The 23,565-nt window shown below is 42.3% G+C and overlaps 3 protein-coding genes across 5 annotated transcripts; all 3 read left to right on the top strand.

Moving 5' to 3' along the window:
- The first annotated feature begins 4,981 nt into the window (after positions 1 to 4,981).
- On the top strand, positions 4,982 to 18,289 carry LOC132299038 ((+)-neomenthol dehydrogenase-like). Of its 2 annotated transcripts, none has more exons than XM_059795469.1 (5): positions 4,982 to 5,136; positions 5,235 to 5,481; positions 16,163 to 16,246; positions 16,857 to 17,021; positions 17,719 to 18,289. In XM_059795469.1, the coding sequence occupies exons 1-5, from the start codon at positions 5,102 to 5,104 to the stop codon at positions 18,100 to 18,102; spliced, it is 915 nt and encodes a 304-aa protein (XP_059651452.1). In that variant the 5' UTR covers positions 4,982 to 5,101; the 3' UTR covers positions 18,103 to 18,289. The 2 variants fall into 2 exon arrangements, with proteins under 2 accessions (XP_059651452.1, XP_059651451.1); XM_059795468.1 differs by having other exon boundaries at positions 16,845 to 17,021.
- Positions 5,488 to 9,020, top strand: LOC132299036 (uncharacterized). Its single transcript, XM_059795465.1, has 2 exons — positions 5,488 to 7,838; positions 7,941 to 9,020. Exons 1-2 carry the CDS (start codon positions 6,504 to 6,506, stop codon positions 8,754 to 8,756), a joined length of 2,151 nt encoding a protein of 716 aa, XP_059651448.1. The 5' UTR covers positions 5,488 to 6,503; the 3' UTR covers positions 8,757 to 9,020.
- A 135-nt stretch (positions 18,290 to 18,424) lies between the features above and the next one.
- Positions 18,425 to 21,455, top strand: LOC132299037 (uncharacterized). 2 transcript variants are annotated; one of them, XM_059795466.1, is made up of 2 exons: positions 18,425 to 20,465; positions 20,568 to 21,455. In XM_059795466.1, exon 2 carries the CDS (start codon positions 20,878 to 20,880, stop codon positions 21,418 to 21,420), a length of 543 nt encoding a protein of 180 aa, XP_059651449.1. In that variant the 5' UTR covers positions 18,425 to 20,465; positions 20,568 to 20,877; the 3' UTR covers positions 21,421 to 21,455. Both variants share the same exon structure in this region; 1 of them encodes a protein (XP_059651449.1).
- Positions 21,456 to 23,565: the final 2,110 nt, after the last annotated feature.

The raw sequence follows: 23,565 nt of genomic DNA, 5'->3' as shown, positions 1-23,565 counted from the left end.
CTATATATATATGTTTTGCAGTTCCCAACTATGGCTTAATTTTATGTACTGTACTTAGGCTATGGGTGAAACGATGAGGCCAGCAGCAGCAACTCAAGGGATTTATGTATATTTTTCTATGGAGGAAAAGGAAGAGGAAGAGGAAGAGGAAGACGAAAAAAGTGATATGACTTTAAGGATACAAAAGCCCAACGAAGTAGATATGTGGTTCAGGATCAGTGGTAGAATGCCACTGCGTCATGTGATGCGCTATTACTGCAACCATATGGGACTGGTGTATGAACAGGTTAGGTTTACTTACGATGGTAAGAAGATCAAAGAGACCCAAACTGCACTTCAACTTCACATGGAAGATGATGATGTCATTGATGCCTGGACTGACTTGTCTACTGGTGGTGGTGGTGGTGTTGGTGGCGCTAACTAGTGGTTGTGCTCGTTTGTGCTTGAAAGTACTTAATTACCTAAATGATACCTACTTATATATAAATAAATATATATGTATATATTTTGTCGATGATATATGCAAACATTAATTTTGTACCTGGTTGAAGTTGCTAGATTTTGTACCGATCAAAGTTGTCTGGCAAAACTTTTTCTTTTAATATTTCGGATGGTTATTAATTAATATATGATGTCTTTTTACATCGGAATGGTAAGTCTTTGCCATTAAATTATTGCTTAAGATTAAGTTGGAGTACAAACTTTTGAGATCATGCCGTGAGGGGACGGATGCTGCAATTTTTTGTGGCTCTTGCTACTGCATAAAGGCCACTATTTAAGTAACATCTAAACATTTATCAACCATCTACTAAAAATGTGATATTGTGTGTGCCCTCAGGTGAACACTTCTTATTGCTATTTTACAATTTTTTTTTTCCCCTCCTATTTTACATGAGGATCACATTAATTTCTAGTTTTGAGTCTCATTTACTAAGGATTTTTAAAAACAGTGGATTGGGTATACATAAAGGCTGAGTTTAGTAACGAAAAACGTTTCTTATTTTCTGTTGTCAACCTCTAAAAAGGCAAAACGAAAACAAAAATCGCGTTTAATAAAATATTTTTGTTTTTCTATAACAGAAAACGTTTTTAATTTTTGTAAAGAAAAGAGAAAACATCAAAACAATGTTTTTTATGTTTTCGGCATTGTAGCGCAGAAACGTTTTCACTAATATTACTGCAAAAAGGCACTATTCATTTTAAAGAAAATTCATATTATTTGTATTATATACTACTAAGTTGCAAATTAAATGTTAATAAAAATATATATTTTTAATATAGAATAAATTAAATATTGTATATTATTTTTTATTTGATAAAAATATATTTTAATATCTAATTTATTAAATAATAATGTAAATTATTTTTTGTGACAAAAATATTTTATATAGAATATAATGTTATTAAATTATTAAGCAGTAGATATTTTATATTATTATATATCATATCTATATTATATTATATGTAAATATTAAAATATAATTAATTTCCAATATTATAACACAATATATATTTTATTACATATAAGATATATTACTTAATATTTTTTATTCATAATAAATTATCATATGCTAAATATATTATATATCACATAATAAATATATACATCATGCATATATATGTATTTATATACATAATTAGTGGGAATGTTTTTGTTTTCGTATATTTAATTTTGTACTTATAATGTATCGGGTATTTTTAAGATTTATAATTTTAAATTAGATTTTCTAGATTTATGTCCTTTTGATATTAATGGAAGCAAGTGTCGTGCTTGAGTGGTTGGGTTACTTCCTGTATAACTCCTAAATTCTTGCCATGAAAAAAATAAAATAGAAATGAAAAAAAATAAAAAATAAAATAAAAAAATTAAAGAATATTATGTACATTTTGTAACAAATATGTTGAATTACTAAACACAATTATTGTTTTATGTTTTCAAATTTGTGACAACAATATAATAAACATCATTTTTGTTTTCTATTTTCACTCAAAAAAGCAAAAGCAAAATCAAAACACTCAAATGGACTGAAGAGATGGTTCCCATGTTTAACAAAGGGAAGGGTTAGCAAATTCAAAATAATGACCCACATACTTGTTCCCTTTATATAAAGACCATTGGAGGGCCGAACAGAGAAAACTCTTAACAAAATGGCCCAACTAAGCTGTTGGCCCAAACAAACCCCTCTCTCAAAACAAAGTCAACCACCTGGAAAGATGGAGAGCTCAGCCCAAGAGTAATCTGTATCCATTATAACTGCCATTGTGCAATAAATTGAAAAGAGGGGAAAACAGAGCACCAACTAGGGCTCTGATCAGGAGACTCGTGGAAGTGGGAAAAAAAAAAATGAAAGTTCACGATGTAGTGATGATACGATATTATGGAATAATTAAATTACGTATACCCAATTAAATTACGAACACACAATGATGTGACGCATCAAAATAAATGCATTTTTATTTATATGTTCTAGTTTAATAAATACCTAATACTATGTGATCAGTTGTACCAGGAGCGTTTAAATTTTTCTTGTGGAGGAAGATCAAGAGATGAGCTCAGCTAAGGAGAGGACCAACCAAGGATTTTCAAAAAAAAATCTTGGAATTATTAATTTCAATGGAATATGTTAGTGACACGTAACAAGAGATGCTTTTGGAAAGGGACAAGACAGGGGTTCATTAATTTTGATAGGATTTATTTCAAGAGAATATAAAGTATTGAGTATTCTGACACGAAAACTAATATTTCAGCTAAGTGAATTGTTATTTCTTTTGGACTTGAAGTTATTTACCTGAGGAGATACTGTTGCTTCATTTAGTAGACAAATGCTAAACGATTTTGTTCTTTCTCTAATCTCTATGAGAGTGTTTGCATGTGCTTCACTCCTTTAAAAAAAAAAAAAGAAAAAAAAGAAAAAGAAAAAGAAGCGAGTTTTAATATATATATCATTATATAAATGTGCGTGTGCAATGTTTTTGTATGCTGAAATGGTTCCCTTTTCATTAAATGAAAATCACTATTTTATCTCCATTCGATTATTTGATTATTTAAATATGTATAATTACGTAACAAATCAAGCAGGGTTGATAATCAAATGATATAATCGAGATGAATATAAGATTATGATGATACGGATCTGCAATTCTTTGTTTCTTTTGTCATTACATAAAAATTACTATTTTATTATATGAATATCTATAAGGAAAAATTTAATAAATAATAAATTATTTTTGATATATTACAAATATGGTAGTGTTAAATATATATATATATATATATAAAGTCATTTTTATACATATTTTAAGACAAATGCTTTGTTATCTGTGGTTGGATTGCTTTTTATGTTTGTGAGTCCACTTTACACCGTCCTCCTCAAGATCAATTAACCACTTGACCTATACCATCCTTGTGCAGAGTACATAAAATAAATATATATATATTATAAAAAAAATAAATGCTTTAGGGAGGGGACCAGCCAAGGTTGCTTAATCTTGAAAGTTCTAATCCGAAGGGAATATACAAATGACGCATTACAACATATGCTTTTGGAAAGGGACAAGCCAAGGGTCCCTTACTTTTAATAGGATTAATTCGATAGGACATACAATGGGCACACGACGCTCCACTAAGTCACAATTATTTTTTGATTGTCACTTTTATATTTTGAGTGCATTTTTATTCTCACATTTTATGGATTTTTTTTTTAAATTTTTATTATTTATGTTTTAATTTTACCGTTTTCGCGCTTTCACTCTTGAATTCACTCTCATTTTCCCTTTATATGACTTAAAATTGCTTCATCCTCCCTTTAATTATTTTTTTTATTCTTCCTCTTTCATCCTTTCTTCCAACTCAATAAAGCTTTAAAGAAAAAAAAAAGTCTAATTTTTTATTCCTCTCGTTTCAAAATAGTTGATCACATTAAAAATTGTGACTCAACGTGAACAACTATTTTTAGATGGAGATGGTAATTTTTAAAAGAATACAGAGAGTTGGAACTCGTTAATTTCAATTATCAATGGTACATGGTTAATTCCAATTATCAAGAGAAATGAAGAGGTTTAAATATTTTATAGGTATCTCCGAATTCGGTAATTATCAAGAAAATAAACAAGTGGTGCATAACAAGATATGCTTTGTGTGGAGGACAATCCAATGTACGATATGACCAAGTCCACCACATACCTACTCCTAATCTACACCACTATATAAAGAAAAGAAGATAGATTTTTTTATTTTATGTTTTTGATTTTATTTATTTTTTTGGGAAGATTCAAGATATAAGACGATATTTGGGTCCAACACAGGTTAAATCCTGGGTACGAGAACCAATTATTTCATGACAAGTGTCTAATAATATAATTGGATTTAAGTTGGATATTACCCGGATTTGACCCGTTGCTCTAACATTTTTATGGGACCAAAGTAACCCCATCTTCTCCCCTTTCATTCTCTCTACCACGCTTTCAGAACTTTTTGTTTTTTTTGGCTTTGCTTTCAGATCTAGATCGCTTAACCTTCCAGAGCTGCCCTTCTCTCTCTCATCAAATCTCTCTTTCTCTCTCTAAACCAATCAGAATATCAGTTGGATATAATTGCCCATTACAACTACTTCACAGCTAGGGTTTTACATGTCCCCCATTTTCTCTATCCTAACAATTTATAGTGTGTTTTATATAACAGAAAGAAAAATTGGGTGTAGAAGAGCATGGATTAAGGGGAGTTCTGATTTGGGTGATTTTGGTATGCAAGGCAGAGGGAGAATGAAAAGCCAGAAGATGAGGTTATTTTGGTCCCATAAAAATATTAGAGCAACGGGTCAAACCCGGGTAATACCCAACTTAAATCTAATAATATTATAAAACACTTGTCATGAAATAATTGGTCCACGTACCAGGTTGAATGAACCTCACAAAAATTGTGCATATAACAAACATGTCAAATTAATAGGGAGGACCCATAAAGTTTTGTCCGTACATGCCAAATGCCAAATTATAGAACATAAATTATCTGCTCAGGATTGTTGACAATTCAGAAGACCAAGATTTATTCAGCTATGTACTGAAGCTAAAATTTCTTTTGGCAACTCCCATCTTGTCAATAATGGCTGAACCAATGATCACCAGTGCAACAAAGATGTACTTTTTTTAAGTATGCATAGCATTTAAATTTTCCATAACTCTACATCTCCAACACCTATCAAATTTTTTTTTTTTTTTTTTCCACTATTTTGTAGGTATGCAGTTGTTACTGGGGCAAATAAAGGGATTGGACTCGAGATATGTAGACAGTTGGCTTCTAATGGAGTGTTGGTGGTGCTCACAGCAAGAGATGAGAAGAGGGGTCTTGAAGCTCTTGAGACTTTCATAGGGTCTGATCTCTCTGATCTTGTGGTTTTTCATCAGCTTGATGTGGCAGACCCTTCTAGTATTCATTCCCTTGCTGAATTTGTCAAGAACCAGTTTGGAAAACTTGATATCTTGGTATGAATCAAAACCCATTCTCAGTTGTTTCAATAACTTAGTTCATCTTCTATTAAGCCCCAGTTTTTTAAATACCCATGATTTACTCCTACCTGCCATTTTTTTTTTTAATTTTTTTTTTTACCAGTTTGATATAATTATGTCCATTTTTTAAATACCCATGTTTTACTCTTACAGTCTTACCTAGAGTTCTTTTTTAAATTTGCCTGTTTGATAGAATTATGTACTACAAAATTGTTCTCTCAATTTCTGTTCTTATAAATGAAAATATGGGATAAAAATTTAAGCATTCTATTGTTTTGCGAATTTAGAAATGATATTCATATGCTTATTGAAGATGCAAGAAACTCCTTCTATTCTTTCTCTCTCTAGAATTCTTACACCTCAACCCGAATCAAGATCCCCCTCCTCTTCATTCCAACTCCTATTTATAGATATTTACAAGATATTTACAAGATATTTACTAATTGCTGGACCTGGGCCTATTCCTCAGTAAGCCCTGGTCACTCTTGATGGGCTTACTCCCGCTCGGCCCATATGGCAGTGTCCTTTTATGGGCTGACCCAGCTGTTCGGACTGAAGGTTGTGTTTTGCGAGTCGGACCTGGCCCATGTCATCCAGGGCCTCCTCAACTGCCCCCATAATTGCCCCTTATTTAATAAGGGGTAATTATTGATGGCGTCTCATCATGACGCTGACGGCTCGAGATAACCACGTGGGGGAGCGAACGGTCAGATCCAGAATCAATGTTCCGGGGTTCGAGGGATTTCTTGCCTTCCCGACGCTTCGGCCCTCGGGCCCCCTTGCCTATATAATGCTCTCGAATTCCACTTCACTTCCCTTTACCGTCTCCATCATCAGCCAAATCTCCCTCTTTCTAGAACTGTGCCAAGCCTTTTCCGGTGAAATCCTTCGAGAGTCATTCTCCCAGCGATCTTGCAGTCCTCCGAGGTTAGTTTCGTTCTTTTTACTTTCGGCAGGCTTCCATTTTCCCTCTTTTAGATTCTTCTTGCACTTCCACCATGGTTGTAGATCTGGGTGTCCTTCGTATGAGACTTAGGCTTCCTGACAACATCGTAGTTAGGGTTTGCCCCCAAGACGTTAATATTACGACCGGCGCCGGCCTCCTGCCCGGCGAAGTCTTATTCACAAACCTTCAACTGAATGTTGTTAGGTTCCCTCTGCACCCTTTCTTTAGTTACGTCTTCAACAGATTGGGGATATCCCCTCTGCAGGTCAACCCCAACTTCTTTAGGATCATATCTGTTATGCTCTTATTGATGCGTGACAGAAATCTGGACCTTGACCTCATAGACCTCCTTCTGTGCTATAAGGTCAGTAAGATCCGTACTAACGAGCCCTTCTACCACCTCTACCCGTTCGAGAAGATGTCCATATGCACTGACACAATAAAATCTGAAAAGGGTTGGAGGGATAGCATAGTGGGTATTAGTGGGGCTTGGTCTTCGCCGGCTGCAGAGGATTACCCTATCCCGAGCGCCTTTGGTGTCTGCTCTGTCTCCTCCTATAAAAAATTCAAATCCCATAAACACGACTGCCCCTGTGAAACATGCGTTCCTCGTTTTTGCACTTACTTATGCCGCTCCTTGGGAATACCTTGTGATGACTTGAGCTACAGTGTTTGCAGGGATAGGATTAACTACTTGAAGAGATACGTTCTGAACGATATTCCTTCCTGCTCAGATCTCCTCACTTCAGACAACCTCTTTGCGCTCTCATCACTCGGCTACAATATGAGCAGACTGCAGATTCCCTCTTTTGGCAGGAGGAAAAATACTCCCCCAGTCATTCCTGCTGTTGGGGCGACCTCCTCTCCAGCGTCGGCTTCTTCTTCAGCCACCATATCTGACACTGTCCCGAGCGCAGTGGCTACTAACCCTGCTGCCAGCGCCCCTGCGGCCAACCAGAACGCGCCCTCCCCAGCTACCATAGCTCCTGCTGCTGCGGGGGGCGGTCGGGACAAAGAGCGAGGCAAAAGGCCTCATCCTGACAGTGAAATCGACCCTGAGGAGGAGCCTCTTATTAGAAGGACCCGAGTCTCTGGGCCGGGTACTCTCTTGCACCGAGCGATCAGAGCTCCTTCTCACTCTGGGCCTCCTGCAGCTGGTGGCTCTGCTTCTGCTTCAGGCCCCCCTTCTATCCCCAGCTTGCCGCCATGGGCCCCTCGGTACACTCGAACGGATGGGACGTTCGTGAAACCGAACGAGACCATGCTGAAGGATGGCCAGACCGCTATGGCCTACTACAGGAGCATGTGGACTCCGAAGGACATTGAGGCGGCAAAGGGCCTTTCCCAGAAGGACGTGTTCAGTCGCTTTCCCCAATCTGCTATGGAGGTGACTTTTATTTTCTAACTCATGAATTCTCTTATATTACTTGGTCTTGCCTTCTCCCGTTCTGACTGTTGGTTTAACCGTTCTTATTGTGCACCTATGCAGACATTGTTTGGGATGATGGCCATGCAGAAGCAGGTGGAAATGGGGAACGCCAGGGCCCGAAAGTATTCTGACAGCCTGGAGGTGGCTAATAAAGAGAACGACCTCCTTGCCATGAAGAATACCGAGGTGCTGGTTCGGCTTGACAAAGCCGAGCAAGAGAGAGATGTCCTGAAAAAGGAGAATGATTCCCTTCAGGATGAGAAGGACGCCCTCCAGCTCGAGAAGAGCGTCTGGCAGACTGAGCAGGAATCACTCAGAGAAGAGAAGGCAGAACTCCAACGTCTTCTAGCTGATGAACAGTCTGCTCGGATGGCTTTTGAAAAAAGAGCTCTGGACGAGCGTACCGCTCTGATCGACGTTATCAGCAGAGTGGGTGGTGGGATGCTGGCCCTTCATGCTCGGTTCTCCAGGGTCGGTGCTCTTCGGTATGCTCAAGGATTCCGGGAAGGCTTCGCCGACCGGGTTCCGGATGAGGGACAGACCAGCTCCACTCCGGATGAGGTAGACAAGGATCTGGGGATCGAGCCTCTGGGGGTCTATGTCGACCCAGAACCCACCGAAGCGGAGCGTATATTTGATGAGTGCCAGGACATCGCATCCTCAAGGATCATCACAGCTCCTCCTACCGCTCTGCCACTGACCGCTCCCCAATCGTCAACCGTGGCTCCCTCTGTAGCCACTGCTGACGCTGAACCCCAGCCGAACGACTCAGTTATTCACCTGGATTCCCCACCTCATGAAGGTGAGGCGGCTGATGGGGCCGAGGAGGCGAGTCGGCAGGACCAGGATGCTGTTGGTACTGAGGCGTCTAGCTAGGGCTCCTTCGAATTCTTCCAGTTCATATCTTCTTGTAATGATGGACACCTCTCTTTTGTAAACTAAATGTTCAATATTAATGAAATGGCCGAACTCTTTTTCTCTATGTGTTGTGCTCTGTTCAACTTATCTTCAGTACATGTATATCTTTTCTCTCTTTTTCTTTTTATATTAGTTTTGCTGTGTGTTTGTACGGCAAGTGCCTGGCGCTCGGCTAGAATGCCACTTGCCACTTGGCTTTAAATTTTTAGCAAGTGTCTGGCGTTCGGCTTATAGTGCCAGCTGCCACTTATCTTGCTTAAGTGCCTGGCGCTCGGCTAGAATGCCACTTGCCACTTGGCTTTCAATTTTTAGCAAGTGTCTGGCGTTCGGCTTATAGTGCCAGCTGCCACTTATCTTGCTTAAGTGCCTGGCGCTCGGCTAGAATGCCACTTGCCACTTGGCTTTCAATTTTTAGCAAGTGTCTGGCGTTCGGCTTATAGTGCCAGCTGCCACTTATCTTGCTTAAGTGCCTGGCGCTCGGCTAGAATGCCACTTGCCACTTGGCTTTCAATTTTTAGCAAGTGTCTGGCGTTCGGCTTATAGTGCCAGCTGCCACTTATCTTGCTTAAGTGCCTGGCGCTCGGCTAGAATGCCACTTGCCACTTGGCTTTCAATTTTTAGCAAGTGTCTGGCGTTCGGCTTATAGTGCCAGCTGCCACTTATCTTGCTTAAGTGCCTGGCGCTCGGCTAGAATGCCACTTGCCACTTGGCTTTCAATTTTTATAGTAGACCATTGGAAAAGAAAATTCTTCTCTTCTTTTTTGTAAATTCCGGTAACTTGCTCATTCATATGTATTTGATTAACAACAAATAACATCCAATTAAAACCAGAACTTAGCTTCTATTGATAGTACCTCTTCAGAGACGTGGCGTTCCAGGGCTTGTTGACCAACTTTCCCGCCATGGTTTCCAACGTATATGCCCCTTTGCCAATGACTCCTGCAATTCTGTATGGGCCTTCCCAGGGTGGCATCATTTTTTTGACCATCCCCACCTTTCTTTTCAGAACCAGATCGCCCGGGGCAAAATCCCTGTGTTTTACTCTCTTATTGTGACTATTCGCCAGCACTTGCTGATACGATGCTAGCCTTATAGCCGCTGCGTCCCTCTTTTCGTCTATCATGTCGAGGTTCACTCTTAACATCTTGTCGTTCTGATCTCGACTCCATGCTAAGCTTCTGATAGTGGGGACTAAATGCTCAACCGGTATAACTGCTTCGGTACCATACGCCATCGCGAACGGGCTCTCCCCAGTCGGCCGCCTTGGGGTGGTTCTGTAAGCCCATAGAACGTTCGGGAGTTCATCCAACCACTTCCCCTTATGATCTTCCAGCTTCTTCTTAATGCAGGCGAAAATGGTTCTGTTTGTGATTTCTGCTTGTCCGTTAGCCTGAGGATGACTTACTGCAGCCAACTTCTGGTTGATTCCATACTCCTCCAGCAGCTTTCTTACTTGCCTGCTGTCGAGGTTTGTGCCATTGTCCATGACTATTGTTCTGGGAACACCGAAGCGGCAGATAATGTTGTTCCAGATAAATCGTCTCACCTGAGTCTGAGTCACGCTAGGATACGGTTCTGCCTCCACCCATTTAGTGAAATAATCCGTGGCTAGTAACACATACTTGTTCTGAGCTCTTGCAGTTGGCAGAGGACCGACCACATCCATCCCCCATTGCGCGAAAGGCCACGGCGAGGCCATTACGTGCAATTCTTCAGGTGGTTGGTGGATCATTGGTCCATATCGTTGGCACTTATCGCACCTTCGAGAGAACTCCTCCGCATCTCTTGACATGTTTGGCCAAAAATACCCTTGTGTCATTGCTTTATGCGCTAACGATCTTCCCCCAGAATGATTGCCACACACACCCTCATGAATAGCTCGCAATACCTGCTGCGATTCCGCGGGGGTGACACATTTCAAGTACGGGCCAGAATAGGACCTTCTGTACAGCTGGTTCCGCACGATAGCGTACTTGGCAGCATTCTTTTTGAGTTTCCTAGCTTCATCCCTTTGCATAGGCAAAACGCCATCTCGAATATAGGTAATGATTGGGTCAATCCAACTCGGTTCATACGGTATGACGTTGACTTGCCAAGGGTCCGAGACCATCGGTTCTTCGAAAATGGACGGCTGGGTCACTATTCCCACTGGAATCACCCTCGCCAATGTTTCACCACAACTTGAAGCACTGCATGCTAAACGGTCTGCATCTGCATTCTGTTCCCTCGGCAACTGTATGAATTCAATCTTTGCAAAGTCCTTGGCTCTACGCAGAACGGCAGAACGGTATGCCCCCATCATGTCATCCTTGGTTGCGTACTCACCATTTACCTGCCGAACAATCAGCTGCGAGTCACTATACACTGTCAAACTTTTGATCTGTAGCTCTTTGGCCAACTTTAATCCATTTAGCAACGCCTCGTATTCCGCTTCATTATTGGTGGCTCGGAACTCAAGTCTGAGTGCTTGGCTCAAGGAAGTACCTTCTGGGGTTTGCAGTTTGATCCCAATCCCAGCCCCCGTTGGGTTAGAGGAGCCATCCACAAAAAGTTTCCAAGAGCCGCTTCTAAGGTCCTCTTCCGTATCTTCGGCATCACATTCTAGTAGGAAATCGGCCACCGCTTGCCCTTTAATAGCTGTTCTCGGCTCGTACGTTATGTCAAATGAACTCAACTCTATGGCCCACTTTGTCATTCTGCCCGAGAGCTCTGGCTTGTGCATGAGCGTTCTGATTGGGAAAGTTGTTAGAACAGCTATGGGGTGGGATTCAAAATAATGCCTTAACTTTCTTTTTGCATTTACAAGTGCAAGTACCACCCGTTCGGCCTTTGAGTATCTTTTTTCTGCCTCCATCAGTGTCTTGCTTACATAAAATACTGGGTATTGCACCCCTTCCTTGCAACGAATCAGAACGGCACTCGTCGCGACACCAGATACTCCAAGATATAGAAATAACTTTTCTTCCGGTTCTGGGGCTGACAGGACTGGCGGATTCTGCATATATTGCTTCAAATGAGTCAATGCCTGTCGTTGCTCATCCCCCCAGACCTGCCTTCCATGGCCCCGAATCGTGTCAAAGAATGGTTTGCAGTGGTCTGACAACTTTGAAATAAATCGACTTAATGCAGCTATTCGTCCTGTTAGGGCTTGCACCTCTCTGATCGTCTTTGGCTCGGCATTCTTAATCAAAGCCTCTGCTTGAGCGGGGCTAACTTCGATGCCCCTGCGGTTGACCACGTGTCCCAGAAACTGCCCGGAACTCACACCGAACGAGCACTTGGTCGGATTGAGCCTCATCCCATATCGCTTTAGTACATCAAATACCTCTTGCAGATGCTTCAGATGATCATCCTTTTTCCTACTTTTCACCACCATGTCATCAATATAGGCTTCGACAATCTTACCCATTTGATTCTTAAAAACTTTGCTGACAAGTCGTTGATAAGTTGCTCCCGCATTCTTTAATCCAAAAGGCATAACCTTGTAGCAGTACGTTCCTCGCTCGGTGACAAAAGAAGTTTTTTCTTCATCTGCGGGGTCCATAGGAATCTGATTATAACCTGAATATGCGTCCAGAAAGGTTAAACGCTCATACCCCGTGGTGGCATCCACCATTTGATCAATCTTAGGCAACGGGAAACTGTCCTTCGGGCAGGCTTTGTTTAAATTGGTGAAATCAATGCATACGCGCCATTTCCCATTTTTCTTCTGCACCACAACGACGTTGGACAACCACTCAGGGTAGTGCACCTCTCTGATAAATCCCGCATCAAGCAGCCTATCAACTTCTTCCGTTATGATCTGATTACGTTCTGGAGCAAATCTTCGCTGCTTCTGTTTCACTGGTTTGAAATTAGGATTGACATTCAGGGAATGACAGGAGACGGAAGGACTAATTCCAGGCATGTCGAGATGACTCCATGCAAATACGTCGACATTGTGGGATAAGAAATCCACTAGCTCTTGCTGCTCTTCTCTGGTCAGTCTTATACCCACTCTGGTAGTTCGTTCTGGCCTGGACTGATCGATCTGCACATCCAGAAGGGGCTCCTCGGTCAAGTCGGCTGACTCCTCCACCCTATTCTGCTCGAGTGGAGGTTCCTGTAATTGCTATCTGGGGCTTGTCGACCGGACGGGCGCCTTTCCCTTCCCTGCATGCTTTAGTGTGACGGAATAACACTCTTTGGCTGCGACCTGATCCCCCCGAATGTCTATCACTTTATCTCCATCGGGCCCGAGGCACCTCATGACCTGATGCAGAGTTGAGGGTACACCTCGGACTCTGTGAATCCATCCTCTTCCCATCAGGAGATTATACGAGGGGTGAATTTCCACAACCACAAAAGTTTCCATAAGAGCTCGCTCTGCAGCTTGAACTTCTACTTCCACCATCCCGACGGGTTCCACCCTCTTCCCATCGAACCCTAATAAGGGATTTCCGGTGGGCTTGAGCCTCTCTGGTTTAATGTCGAGCCTGTCAAATGTGTCCCTTGGCATAACATTCGCACTGCTCCCAGGATCGATCAGAACTCTGCGCACCAAGCACTCTGCCACTGTCAAACTGACTACCAACGGGTCGTCATGAGGCAGTTGGACACGCTGCAGGTCTGTCCAGTCGAACTTTATCTGCATTGACGGGCTCTGTTGGTGTAGAGTGGTCACATTGCCGACCCTTTTCTTCATCTGTGCCTGCCGCAGGCGCACCCGTAGCAGCTCATCTGGCTCTTCACTAGGCTCGGGTCGACCATGGATAGCATTGATTATACGAACTGGTTGCGAATTGTGGGAGCTTTGTTTATGACTCCTTTTTATTTGTTCCACTGGTCGATTCTGCTCCATCGCCGAGCCTTGAACATAACTCGCAAACTCCCCTCTAGCTATCAACATCTCCACTTGCCTCCTCAGGTTCCTGCATTCGTTAGTCTGATGTCCGAAATCAGAATGAAAAGCACAATGTTTAGTTTGATCCCTCTGTTCGAGGGGTTGTCTAATTGGCAGTGGTGGATGAAACTTGTCCTTGTTCTCCTGATATAACCTCGCCAGAGTGACCTTCAGCGGAGTAATCAACTCTTCCTCCCTGGACCTTTTTTCGGCCTTCCAAGTGGTCTGACGTTGCGGCTGAGCCTGCTTCTGCCTGATCTTTGCCTTGGACTTTTCCTCGGTCGACACAAGCGACGTTGTCCGAGCATTAGCTGCCTCCTCTTCTTCGAGGCGCACAAAGCCATCGGCTCTCTCATTGAGTTCGTCCATGGTAGCTGGCGTATTCACTACCAGACTGGTGTGAAACGGAGTTCCGCGTGTCATGGCTAACTTGAAGGCTTGAACTGCCGTAGTAGGATGGCATTCGATTACCATACTCTTAGTGAGATTAAACCTGGTAAGAAAGGCCTGGAGCCGTTCATCCTTGTGTTGCCGCATCGTGAACAGGCTCGAGATGTCCTTCGGCGGGCGTTTGTTCCCATAGTACTGGCTTATGAACCGATCGCACAGGTCCCTGAAACTGCCAATGGAGCTCCTAGGCAAGTTTTTGAACCAGCTGAGCGCCGGTCCGGCCAAACTTGTAGGGAAGCATTTGCACATTAAAGAGTCGTTTTCCGTGTTCAGGGCCATTTTCAACTGGATATGATACACATGATCGATCGGATCGGTTGTTCCGTCAAACAGAATAAAGACTGGCATAGCAAACTTCCTTGGATGCGGCGCATTCAAGATCTCGTCGGTGAATGGTGAATCCACCGTCCGAGCTGCGGATCGGAGAGCTTCATTCTCTCTCTGGAGTCCGGCGGTAGCTCTGTGAGTTACGGTTCTGCCCTCCGAACCGTGATGAGTGACAGTAACCATGGAGGGCCGGTAAGACGGATCGAACGACCGTTCCTCTATGAACTCTCTCTGCCAAGGCGACGCTACTCGACGGCGATCTACCTCCATCACTTCCTCTCGGTCAAACCTTTCCCGCTGCGGATCAACGTGAGTCGAACCTTCGTGATCTTCAACTCGACGAACATTTGGCGGCGAATTGTCCATCATCCTTTCATCACGGTGGTGAGCTGACTGATTGTTCTCGTTCTGATCGCCTTGATGCGCGATACTAGATGGAACACCTCCTTCTCCGACCGGAAGCGGATGCGAGACTGCGGGTATTTGCCGATGCTGCAATCCAGCTTTCAATTCTGCATTTTCTTTTCTGAGAGCTTCAATCAAATTCATCAACTCTTCAAGCTTTGTTTGCTGGACAGCCTCCATCGGATTGGAGCTTTCACCTATCATTATTCCCGAACGGAGTAAAGGCATTAATCTCAAGCTCGCGAGTAGATCTAAGCTTCGTGAGTAGGAATTTTTAGATCTGGCTTCTAATTCTCCGAATTATGCTCACTGTTTACAAGATCTGAATTGCCTGGACTCTAAATCCGTCAGATCCTGTCACAATCGAGCAACTCGCGGTTGCGTAGATCTGAAGTCACTCCTGCCAAAGCTTCAAGAATCGTAATTCCTCCAGAGTAGGTCGCAATCGCTCAGATCTGGATTCAAATCCGCAAGATCGAGTCTCGATCAACCGAATTGGTTTGAATCCATTCGATCCTCCTCATTGATCAACCAAACTTTTATGCGATTCCCACAGACGGCGCCAATTGAAGATGCAAGAAACTCCTTCTATTCTTTCTCTCTCTAGAATTCTTACACCTCAACCCGAATCAAGATCCCCCTCCTCTTCATTCCAACTCCTATTTATAGATATTTACAAGATATTTACAAGATATTTACTAATTGCTGGACCTGGGCCTATTCCTCAGTAAGCCCTGGTCACTCTTGATGGGCTTACTCCCGCTCGGCCCATATGGCAGTGTCCTTTTATGGGCTGACCCAGCTGTTCGGACTGAAGGTTGTGTTTTGCGAGTCGGACCTGGCCCATGTCATCCAGGGCCTCCTCACTTATAGTGTTATTTTTTTTTTTTTGAATTTCAATAAAATAATTTATTGTTTTATGCTGGTTTATTTTACTCTGCATGATCAAATCTCAATTTTTCTTAATAGTGATATTTATTAGTTAAATGGCTTCTATACTCGATCCATTGAATAGATATAACTACGATTGGATTAGTCAGTTTGAAAAAAAACTTTTCTGATAGCAATTTACTGAAACACATTTGAGTATGTTGACAGAACTGAGGCCATATAATGTATTGTGACTAAAAGATATCTCCTCATTGTCTTGAAGATTCTTGAAGATTTTGAGATGACTTTGCCTTTGCCTTCGCTTATTGAGGCGTAGACAGACTCTGAATTTATAAAAGAATTTAATGAATTGTCTATTTCACATAATGTTTTGTTAAATAAATATTGAGAAAAGTTGGAAATTGTAAAGGTGAACAATGCAGGGATTACTGGTGCCATAGCAGACGGTGATGCGTTAAGAGCTGCAGTGGCTGGTGATGGTGCTCTTGAGGAGGTGAGTCCATTATATTCAATCTGTCTATTTACTGCCACCAAAATGCCAAACCGAAATTAAATGCAACTTTAGAGACACCAAAGTTTACTATGCAATTTGCTTGAAGATCATGCACTTGTATTTAAGTTTTACTTCTCAATGAATCCAGAATGAAAAATAATAATAATAATAATAATAATAGAAATTGCGGGTGGGAAGTGGCGAAAAGGCATAATATTGTGGAATTTAATTATGTTGCTATATTATTTTCACCTTTACCTTTCTTGAATAAGATGATAAAAGAGAGATGCAATAAGAGATTATTCTGGTGTCCATTAAATTCTTTCTTTCTCCAAGTTGTGTTAGAAAACCAACATAATCTTTTTCATGAACAGATTGTTTGGTCGAATTTGAAGCACTTTCGTTTCGACTTCTCATGAGTTTGTGCAATGTTCAGTTGTTGCTAATATATTTGATTAATTAAAATGTAGTTCGCGTGATGTATTTATAAAATTGACTGTATATTATTTGTTTTGTGGAGGGGGAGAGGGATAACAGATATACATTTTCCTTCCTACTGTAGAATTGTTATTTTTTTTTTTTTGCCCCACTGATGCAGAAAATGGCACAGATCAAATGGGATAAAATAATGACCCAGACTTATGAGGTGACAGAAGAATGCCTGCAAATAAATTACTATGGTGCAAAAAGGATGATTGAAGCATTTCTTCCCCTTCTCCACTTATCTGATTCGCCAAGAATTGTGAATGTTTCTTCCTCCATGGGGAAGTTAAAGGTAATTTTTTTTTTTTTTTTACCCTCCATGAAATCAATCTTTGCATCCTCGTAAGCAACTTTATCAAGTTCGATATTAGCTAGCAAATTGGTTTGAAGTTCAGTTGTGTTGTGTATTGGTCATAAGATTATGTCTAACCAAATTTTTAGCAACCAAGTTTTGTTTCATATACATTCTAAATTTGACCAAGTTCAGTAATTTGTAATGTTTTCCAAACAATAAACAACCAATCACCGATTCGGGCAGTGGCTTGCACTTTACCTTGGCTTGGTTCGAGATGTTTGTCTTACGAAACGAATTATGTCAGGAAAGGAAATCAACAATGGTGTTGGATGAGGGGCTTGCATTTTCCTGTAAAAGAAAATTTCATTACGATAAAACAGATACTACATCAGTTTACGGAACGATTATGTAAATAGTCGTACAGTTAATTTGTTGGAAAATGGTTTCCCACAAAAACTTAATTACTCCATGAAAATATTTCCCTTTACTTATGCAAATTATTCAATTATTATTGACGAAGTATTGGTTTTCTTTATACTACTATTACACAAGGGATTTAATAGACCTCTTATTAGATCTACTTAATTTCTTGTTGATATAGAGTTCTTTTTCTTTTAAAATTAAGTGAAGTCTTTGAAATAGTTGATCCTTTTTTTTTTTTTTTTCTCGGTTATTTTCTATCATGTTGTTTCAGAATATACCAAACGAATGGGCAAAAGGAGTGTTCAGTGACGGCGAAAGCCTTACAGAAGAGAGGGTTGATGAAGTATTGAATGAGTTTCTAAAAGATTTCAAAGAAGGTTGTATAGAAGCCAAAAGCTGGCCTCCTTCTCTGTCTGCATATATAGTCTCTAAAGCAGCCATGAATGCCTACACAAGGATAGTGGCTAAGAAGTACCCGAATATCATCATCAACTGTGTGTGCCCCGGCTATGTGAAAACTGATATAAACTTTAACACCGGCGTATTAAGTGTTGAAGAAGGTGCCCAAAGCGCCGTGAGATTGGCTTTGCTGCCGGATGGAGATCCTTCTGGTCTCTTCTTTTTTCGTAATGAAGTTGATACTTTTGAAGGATAACATGGATTCGTGATATAAAATAATATGCTGATTGATGAAGAGATATGGCTTTCTGTGCATGTATATCATCAAACTTTAAAAATAAGTAGCTTGTGACTTTTAACCATCTCAGGTTATATTTATGCTTTGTATTACAAATCTATTTCATTCTCTTTACTCTTTTATATATGCTGTAAGTTCACAAGCATGCACTTGTACTGTTGGATTTTGGATTCGCCACAACCGGTACTGGCTTGTGGTCAGTTTAGTAACAGGGAAAAGTTGAAAGCATCAATATATTTAAAGCCTAAACCATCCACTTCCTTTGGTTTGCATATTTTACTCCAAAAGTCTAGTGAAGATACAAGATTTCGTTTCTTCTCTCTCTCTCTCTCTCTCTCTATCTAGCATTCTCCCCTCACTTTCCACCTGTAATGGTCTATTTATAGGCCATCATCCTTATTGCTGTTAACCAATTACATTGGGCCTATATTCGAAAGCTCTTTTCCTTCTGGGCTCGATCTTCCAATGGGATTGACCTTCCTCGGTGGATCCCCCAGGTTCGGCCCATTCTAGGGCGCTTTGGCATGGATCCTACTTCAATCATTCGACCCGATCTCGTTCCCACGAACCATATCCGGCCCATGCCACTTGCCGCATCCTCAACTGCCCCTATAATTACCCCTTATTGATTAGGGGGTAATTATTAGAGGCTGCTAATGATGACCTGACGGCTCGAGGAGATCGTGTGGGAGAATGGACGGTTAGATCTAGGGGTCGGCGTTTCGAGATTCAAAAAGACAACCCATCGCTTTCCTGACTCCTCGGCCCTTGGGCTCACCTCGTCTTTATAAGCTCCATTGATTCTCCATCGATCCTCTTTACCGTCTCCATCTCACCTTTTGCTGTTTGAATCCTCTCCGGCGATCTCTTGCGAAAGATCTTCCTTCCAGTGGCTTTGCAATACTTTCTGCCGTTTTCACTCTCTAAGGTTAGTTTCATTTGCATTTTTCTTTTGGAAGACTTCTTTCTTCTCCCCGGAATCCTCATTCACTCTCACCATGACAGTAGATCTAGACGTTCTTCGCATGAAACTTCACCTTCCTGACGATGTAGAAATTAGAAACTGCCCCCGAGAAGTGAATATTAGAACCGGTGCTGGCCTTCTTCCCGGCGAGGTCCCGTTTTCACTCCTCCATCTCAATCTCCTTAGATTTCCTTTACATCATTTCTTTTGCTATGTTTTTAACAAGCTAAATCTTTCCCTTTTACAAGTAAACCCCAATTTCCTTAGGATTTTATCTGTTATGCTACTTCTGATTCGTGACAGAGGTCTGGATCTGGACCTCGTAGATTTTCTCCTCTGTTACAAGGTCAGCAAGATCAGAACTGACGAACCGTTTTACCACTTTTTCCCCATTGAGAAGAGGTCCTTCTGCACGGATAAAATCAAATCCGAGAAGGGTTGGAGGAAAAACATTATTGGGGTTAGGGGAGCCTGGTTCTCTCTAGCTGCGGAGGATTTCGCTATCCCGAACGCTTTCGGAGAGTGCTCTGTCTCTTTTTACAAGAAATATAAAAACCATAAGAGTGACTGTCCTTGCGAGATTTGTATTCCTCGTTTTTGTACTTTCTTGTGCCATTCCTTAGGCATTCCTTGTGATGACTTGAGCTACAGTGTGTGCAGGGATAGGGATAACTACCTGAAGCGGTACGTTCTAACCAACGTTCCCTCTTGCTCGGACCTTCTCAACTCAGACAATCTCCTCGATATCTCAGTCCTCGGCAAGACAATGAGCCAACTCCAGATCCCTTCCTTCGGCAGGAAGAAAACTGCCCCCAGGCCTGCTATCACCCCTGCATCAAATTCCTCACCGGCTTCAGCATCTTCCTCCGCTACCCTTTCTGATACCACTCCTTCCACCGATCCATCCGTGACGGCTGCTGACCCGGTCGCTAACACGACGACTGCTAGTCCGAACGTTACCCCCTCTGTCAACAATCCTCCTAGTTCTACTACTGTTTCTGCACGGGAAAAGGCCAGAGGAAAAAGGCATCAACCTGACAGTGCCCTCAGCATAGATGACGTTCCCTTGTCTTAGAGGGTTAGGCCCTCTGGGCCGAATGTGATATCCCTGACGAGACCTCCTCAAGCTAGGCCCCCCACCCCTTCTGGGCATGCCTCCGCTTCAGGAACGGCGCCATGGAGCCCTCGCTTCATTTGAACAGACGGATCGTCTGTAAAACCGACCGAGACCATGTTCAAAGATGGTCAGACCGCAATGGCTTACTACAGAAGTATGTGGACTCCCAAGGACATCGAGGTAGCCAAAGGTCTGTCTCAGAGGGAGGTGTTCAGTCGATTTCCCTTGTCCGCCATGGAGGTAACTTCTGCCCTTTAGTTAATAAATATTTACACACTCTTGACACTTATTTTCTTCTAACCATCTGCTCGGCTTAACCAGTTGTCCTGTATATCTCTACAGACCTTGTACGGGATGATGGCTATGCAGAAACAAGTTGATCATGTGAATGCCAAGGTCCGCACGCTTTCTGATAGCCTTAATGCAGCGAACAAGGAGAACGATGATTTGGCTGCTCAGAAGACCGGGTTGATGGTTCAACTTGGCAAAATTGAAAAAAGAGAGGGATTCGCTGAGGAAGGAGACTGACTCTCTTCAGGATGAGAGGAATGCTCTGCAGCTTGAAAAGAGCGTCTGGCAGACCGAGCGGGAATCCCTTAAGGCCGAGAAGGAAGAACTGCTACGCCTTCTGAGTGAAGAGTAATCCGCTCGGATGGCCTTTGAGAAAAGGGCCTTGGACGAGCGCAACGCTTTACTTGATACCATCAGCAGGGTAAATGGTGGTATGCTAGCTCTGCATGCTCGGTTCTCTAGAGTTGGAGCCCTCAGATATGCTCAGGGGTTCCGAGAGGGTTACGCCGATCGCGTTCCGGATGAGGGTCAGACTGTTTCTACCCCTGATAATGTTGATAAAGAACTGGATATTGACCCTCCTGGTGTTTATACAGATCCAGACTCCACCGCTGCCGAGGGCATATTTGATGAATGTCAGGAGATTGCGTCCTCTCGAATCACTCCTACTCCTCCTGCTGCTCTGACTTTGGACATTTTTCCTCTGTCCACTTTGACTCCATCTACTGCTACTGCTGAAGATAACCCTCAGCAGAATGATTCTTCCGACGCTGTTGAGGGTAGGACTCAACAGAACGATTCTGTCATTCACCTCGACTCTCCACCTCGTGAGGACGACGACACCACCAATAATGAGGAGGCAGCCCAACATCATCAAGAGGCCGACGAGGCAAACGCCTCTTAGTTAGAACTTTTTTTTTTTTTTTTTTTTTTTTAAATGTACTGACTTTGGTATATTTGCCATCTTTACACCTCATTTTTTTGTAACCTTCTGAACCTTATTAATGAGATGACCGACTTTTGATCAAACTTTTTATGTAAACTTCCTTCTTCTTTTTTTTTTTTTTTGGCAAGTGTTTGGCGTTCGGCTCATAGTGCCAACTGCCACTTACTTTGCTCGGGTGCCTGGCGTTCGGCTAGAATGCCATTTGCCACTTGGCCTTTTATTTTTCTTAGCAAGTGTTTGTCGTTCGGCTCATAGTGCCAGCTGCCACTAACTTTGCTTAGGTGCCTGGCGCTCGGCTGGAATGCCACTTGCCACTAGGCCTTTTATTTTTCTTAGCAAGTGTTTGGCGTTCGGCTCATAGTACCAGCTGCCACTAACTTTGTTTAGGTGCCTGGCGCTCGGTTGGAATGCCACTTGCCACTTGGCCTTTTATTTTTCTTAGCAAGTGTTTGGCGTTCGGCTCATAGTGCCAGCTGCCACTTACTTTGCTTAGGTGGCTAGCGCTCGGCTGGAATGCCACTTGCCACTTGGTTTTTTATTTTTCTTAGCAAGTGTTTGACGTTCGGCTCATAGTGCCAGTTGCCACTTACTTTGCTTAGGATTTTAAAGAGAAGTGCAATCTTTATAAATCTCAGAAACTTATACATTCGACTGTTTTCAATTTAAAATAAACAAAATTCAGTATTGAATCTCAACTTTTTATTGATAATACCTCTTCAGAGAAGTAGCATTCCAAGGTTTGTTAACCAGTCTTCCGGCCATGGTTTCTAAGGTATATGCCCCTTTTCCTATAGCCTCTGCAATTCTGTATGGGCCATCCCATGGTGGCATAATCTTTTTGACTATCCCCACCTTCTTTTTCAGAACCAGGTCACCAGGCCTAAAGTCTCTGTGCTTTACTTTCCTGTTATGGTTGTTCGCAAGCGTCTGCTAGTAAGATGCGAGCCTTACCGCTGCTGCGTCTCTTTTTTCTTCCAACAAATCGAGGTTAAACCTTAGCATACTGTCATTATGCTCACGGTTCCATGCCAAGCTTCGAACAGTCGGAACTAAGTGCTCAACTGGTATAACTGCCTCGGTTCCATACGCCATGGTGAATGGGCTTTCTCCGGTCGGTCGTCTAGGGGTCGTTCTGTAGGCCCATAGGATGTTCGGCAGTTCATCTAACCACCTTCCTTTCCTTTCCTCTAGTTTCTTCTTGATACAAGTAAAGATTGTTCTGTTTGTAATTTTCGCTGTCCATTGGCCTGTGGGTGACTCACTGCTGCCAGCTTTTGATTGATTCCATACTCCTCCAATAGCTCTCTTACTTGCTTACTGTCAAGGTTGGTACCATTATCCATGACGATTGACCTCGGAACACCAATCCGGCAAATAATATTACTCCAAATGAATCGTCTCACATGAGTTTGAGTAATGCTCGGATATGGCTCTGCTTCCACCCACTTAGTAAAGTAGTCTGTAGCCAGTAACACATACTTGTTCTGAGCTCTGGCAGTTGGTAGAGGACCAACTACATCCATCCCCCATTGTGCGAAAGGCCATGGTGTGGCCATTACATGCAAGTCTTTAGGCGGTTGGTGAATCAGTGGTCTGAACATTTGGCACTTATCGCACCTTCTGGACAATTCTTCCAAATCTCGCGACATGTTTGGCCAGAAGTACCCTTGAGCCATTGCTTTGTGTGCTAATGATCTCCCCCCTGAGTGGTTTCCACATACGCCTTCATGAATAGCTCGTAATATTTGCCGAGCCTCTGTGGGGGTAACACACTTTAAGTACGGTCTGAAAAAAGATCTTCTGTATAACTGGTTATGCACTACGGCGTACTTTGCAGCATTCGCTTTGATTTTCCTAGCCTCATCTCTTTGTTCATACAGAATACCATCTCGGATGTAAGTTATGATCGGATCAATCCAACTTGGCTCGTATGGAATAACATTCACTTGCCAAGGATCCGAGCCTGAAGGTTCTTCGAAAATGGATGGCTGGTTTAATATTCCCACTGGAACCACCCTTGCCAATATTTCTCCAGAACCCGAGGCGCTACATGCTAGCATATCGGCAACTTCGTTATACTCCCTCGGAATTTGAATGAATTCA

This window comes from Cornus florida, unplaced genomic scaffold (genome assembly GCF_030987335.1).
Source record: "Cornus florida cultivar Cherokee Brave unplaced genomic scaffold, ASM3098733v1 CherokeeBrave_3.0.0_Hap2_Chr03, whole genome shotgun sequence".
Lineage (NCBI taxonomy): Eukaryota > Viridiplantae > Streptophyta > Magnoliopsida > Cornales > Cornaceae > Cornus > Cornus florida.
This window is presented reverse-complemented; position numbering and strand designations above follow the sequence as displayed.

Excerpts from the sequence above, each read along its gene's own strand:
- LOC132299038 (XM_059795468.1), top strand. The coding sequence starts at position 5,102 with ATGGCTGAACCAATGATCACCAGTGCAACAAAGAT. Across the intron at positions 5,137-5,234 it reads ATCACCAGTGCAACAAAGAT|GTATGCAGTTGTTACTGGGG; the intron begins GTACTTTTTTTA and ends ACTATTTTGTAG. Across the intron at positions 5,482-16,162 it reads TTGGAAAACTTGATATCTTG|GTGAACAATGCAGGGATTAC; the intron begins GTATGAATCAAA and ends GAAATTGTAAAG.
- LOC132299037 (XM_059795466.1), top strand. The coding sequence starts at position 20,878 with ATGGCCTTTGAGAAAAGGGCCTTGGACGAGCGCAACGCTTTACTTGAT.
- LOC132299036 (XM_059795465.1), top strand. The coding sequence starts at position 6,504 with ATGGTTGTAGATCTGGGTGTCCTTCGTATGAGACTTAGGCTTCCTGAC. Across the intron at positions 7,839-7,940 it reads TTCCCCAATCTGCTATGGAG|ACATTGTTTGGGATGATGGC; the intron begins GTGACTTTTATT and ends GCACCTATGCAG.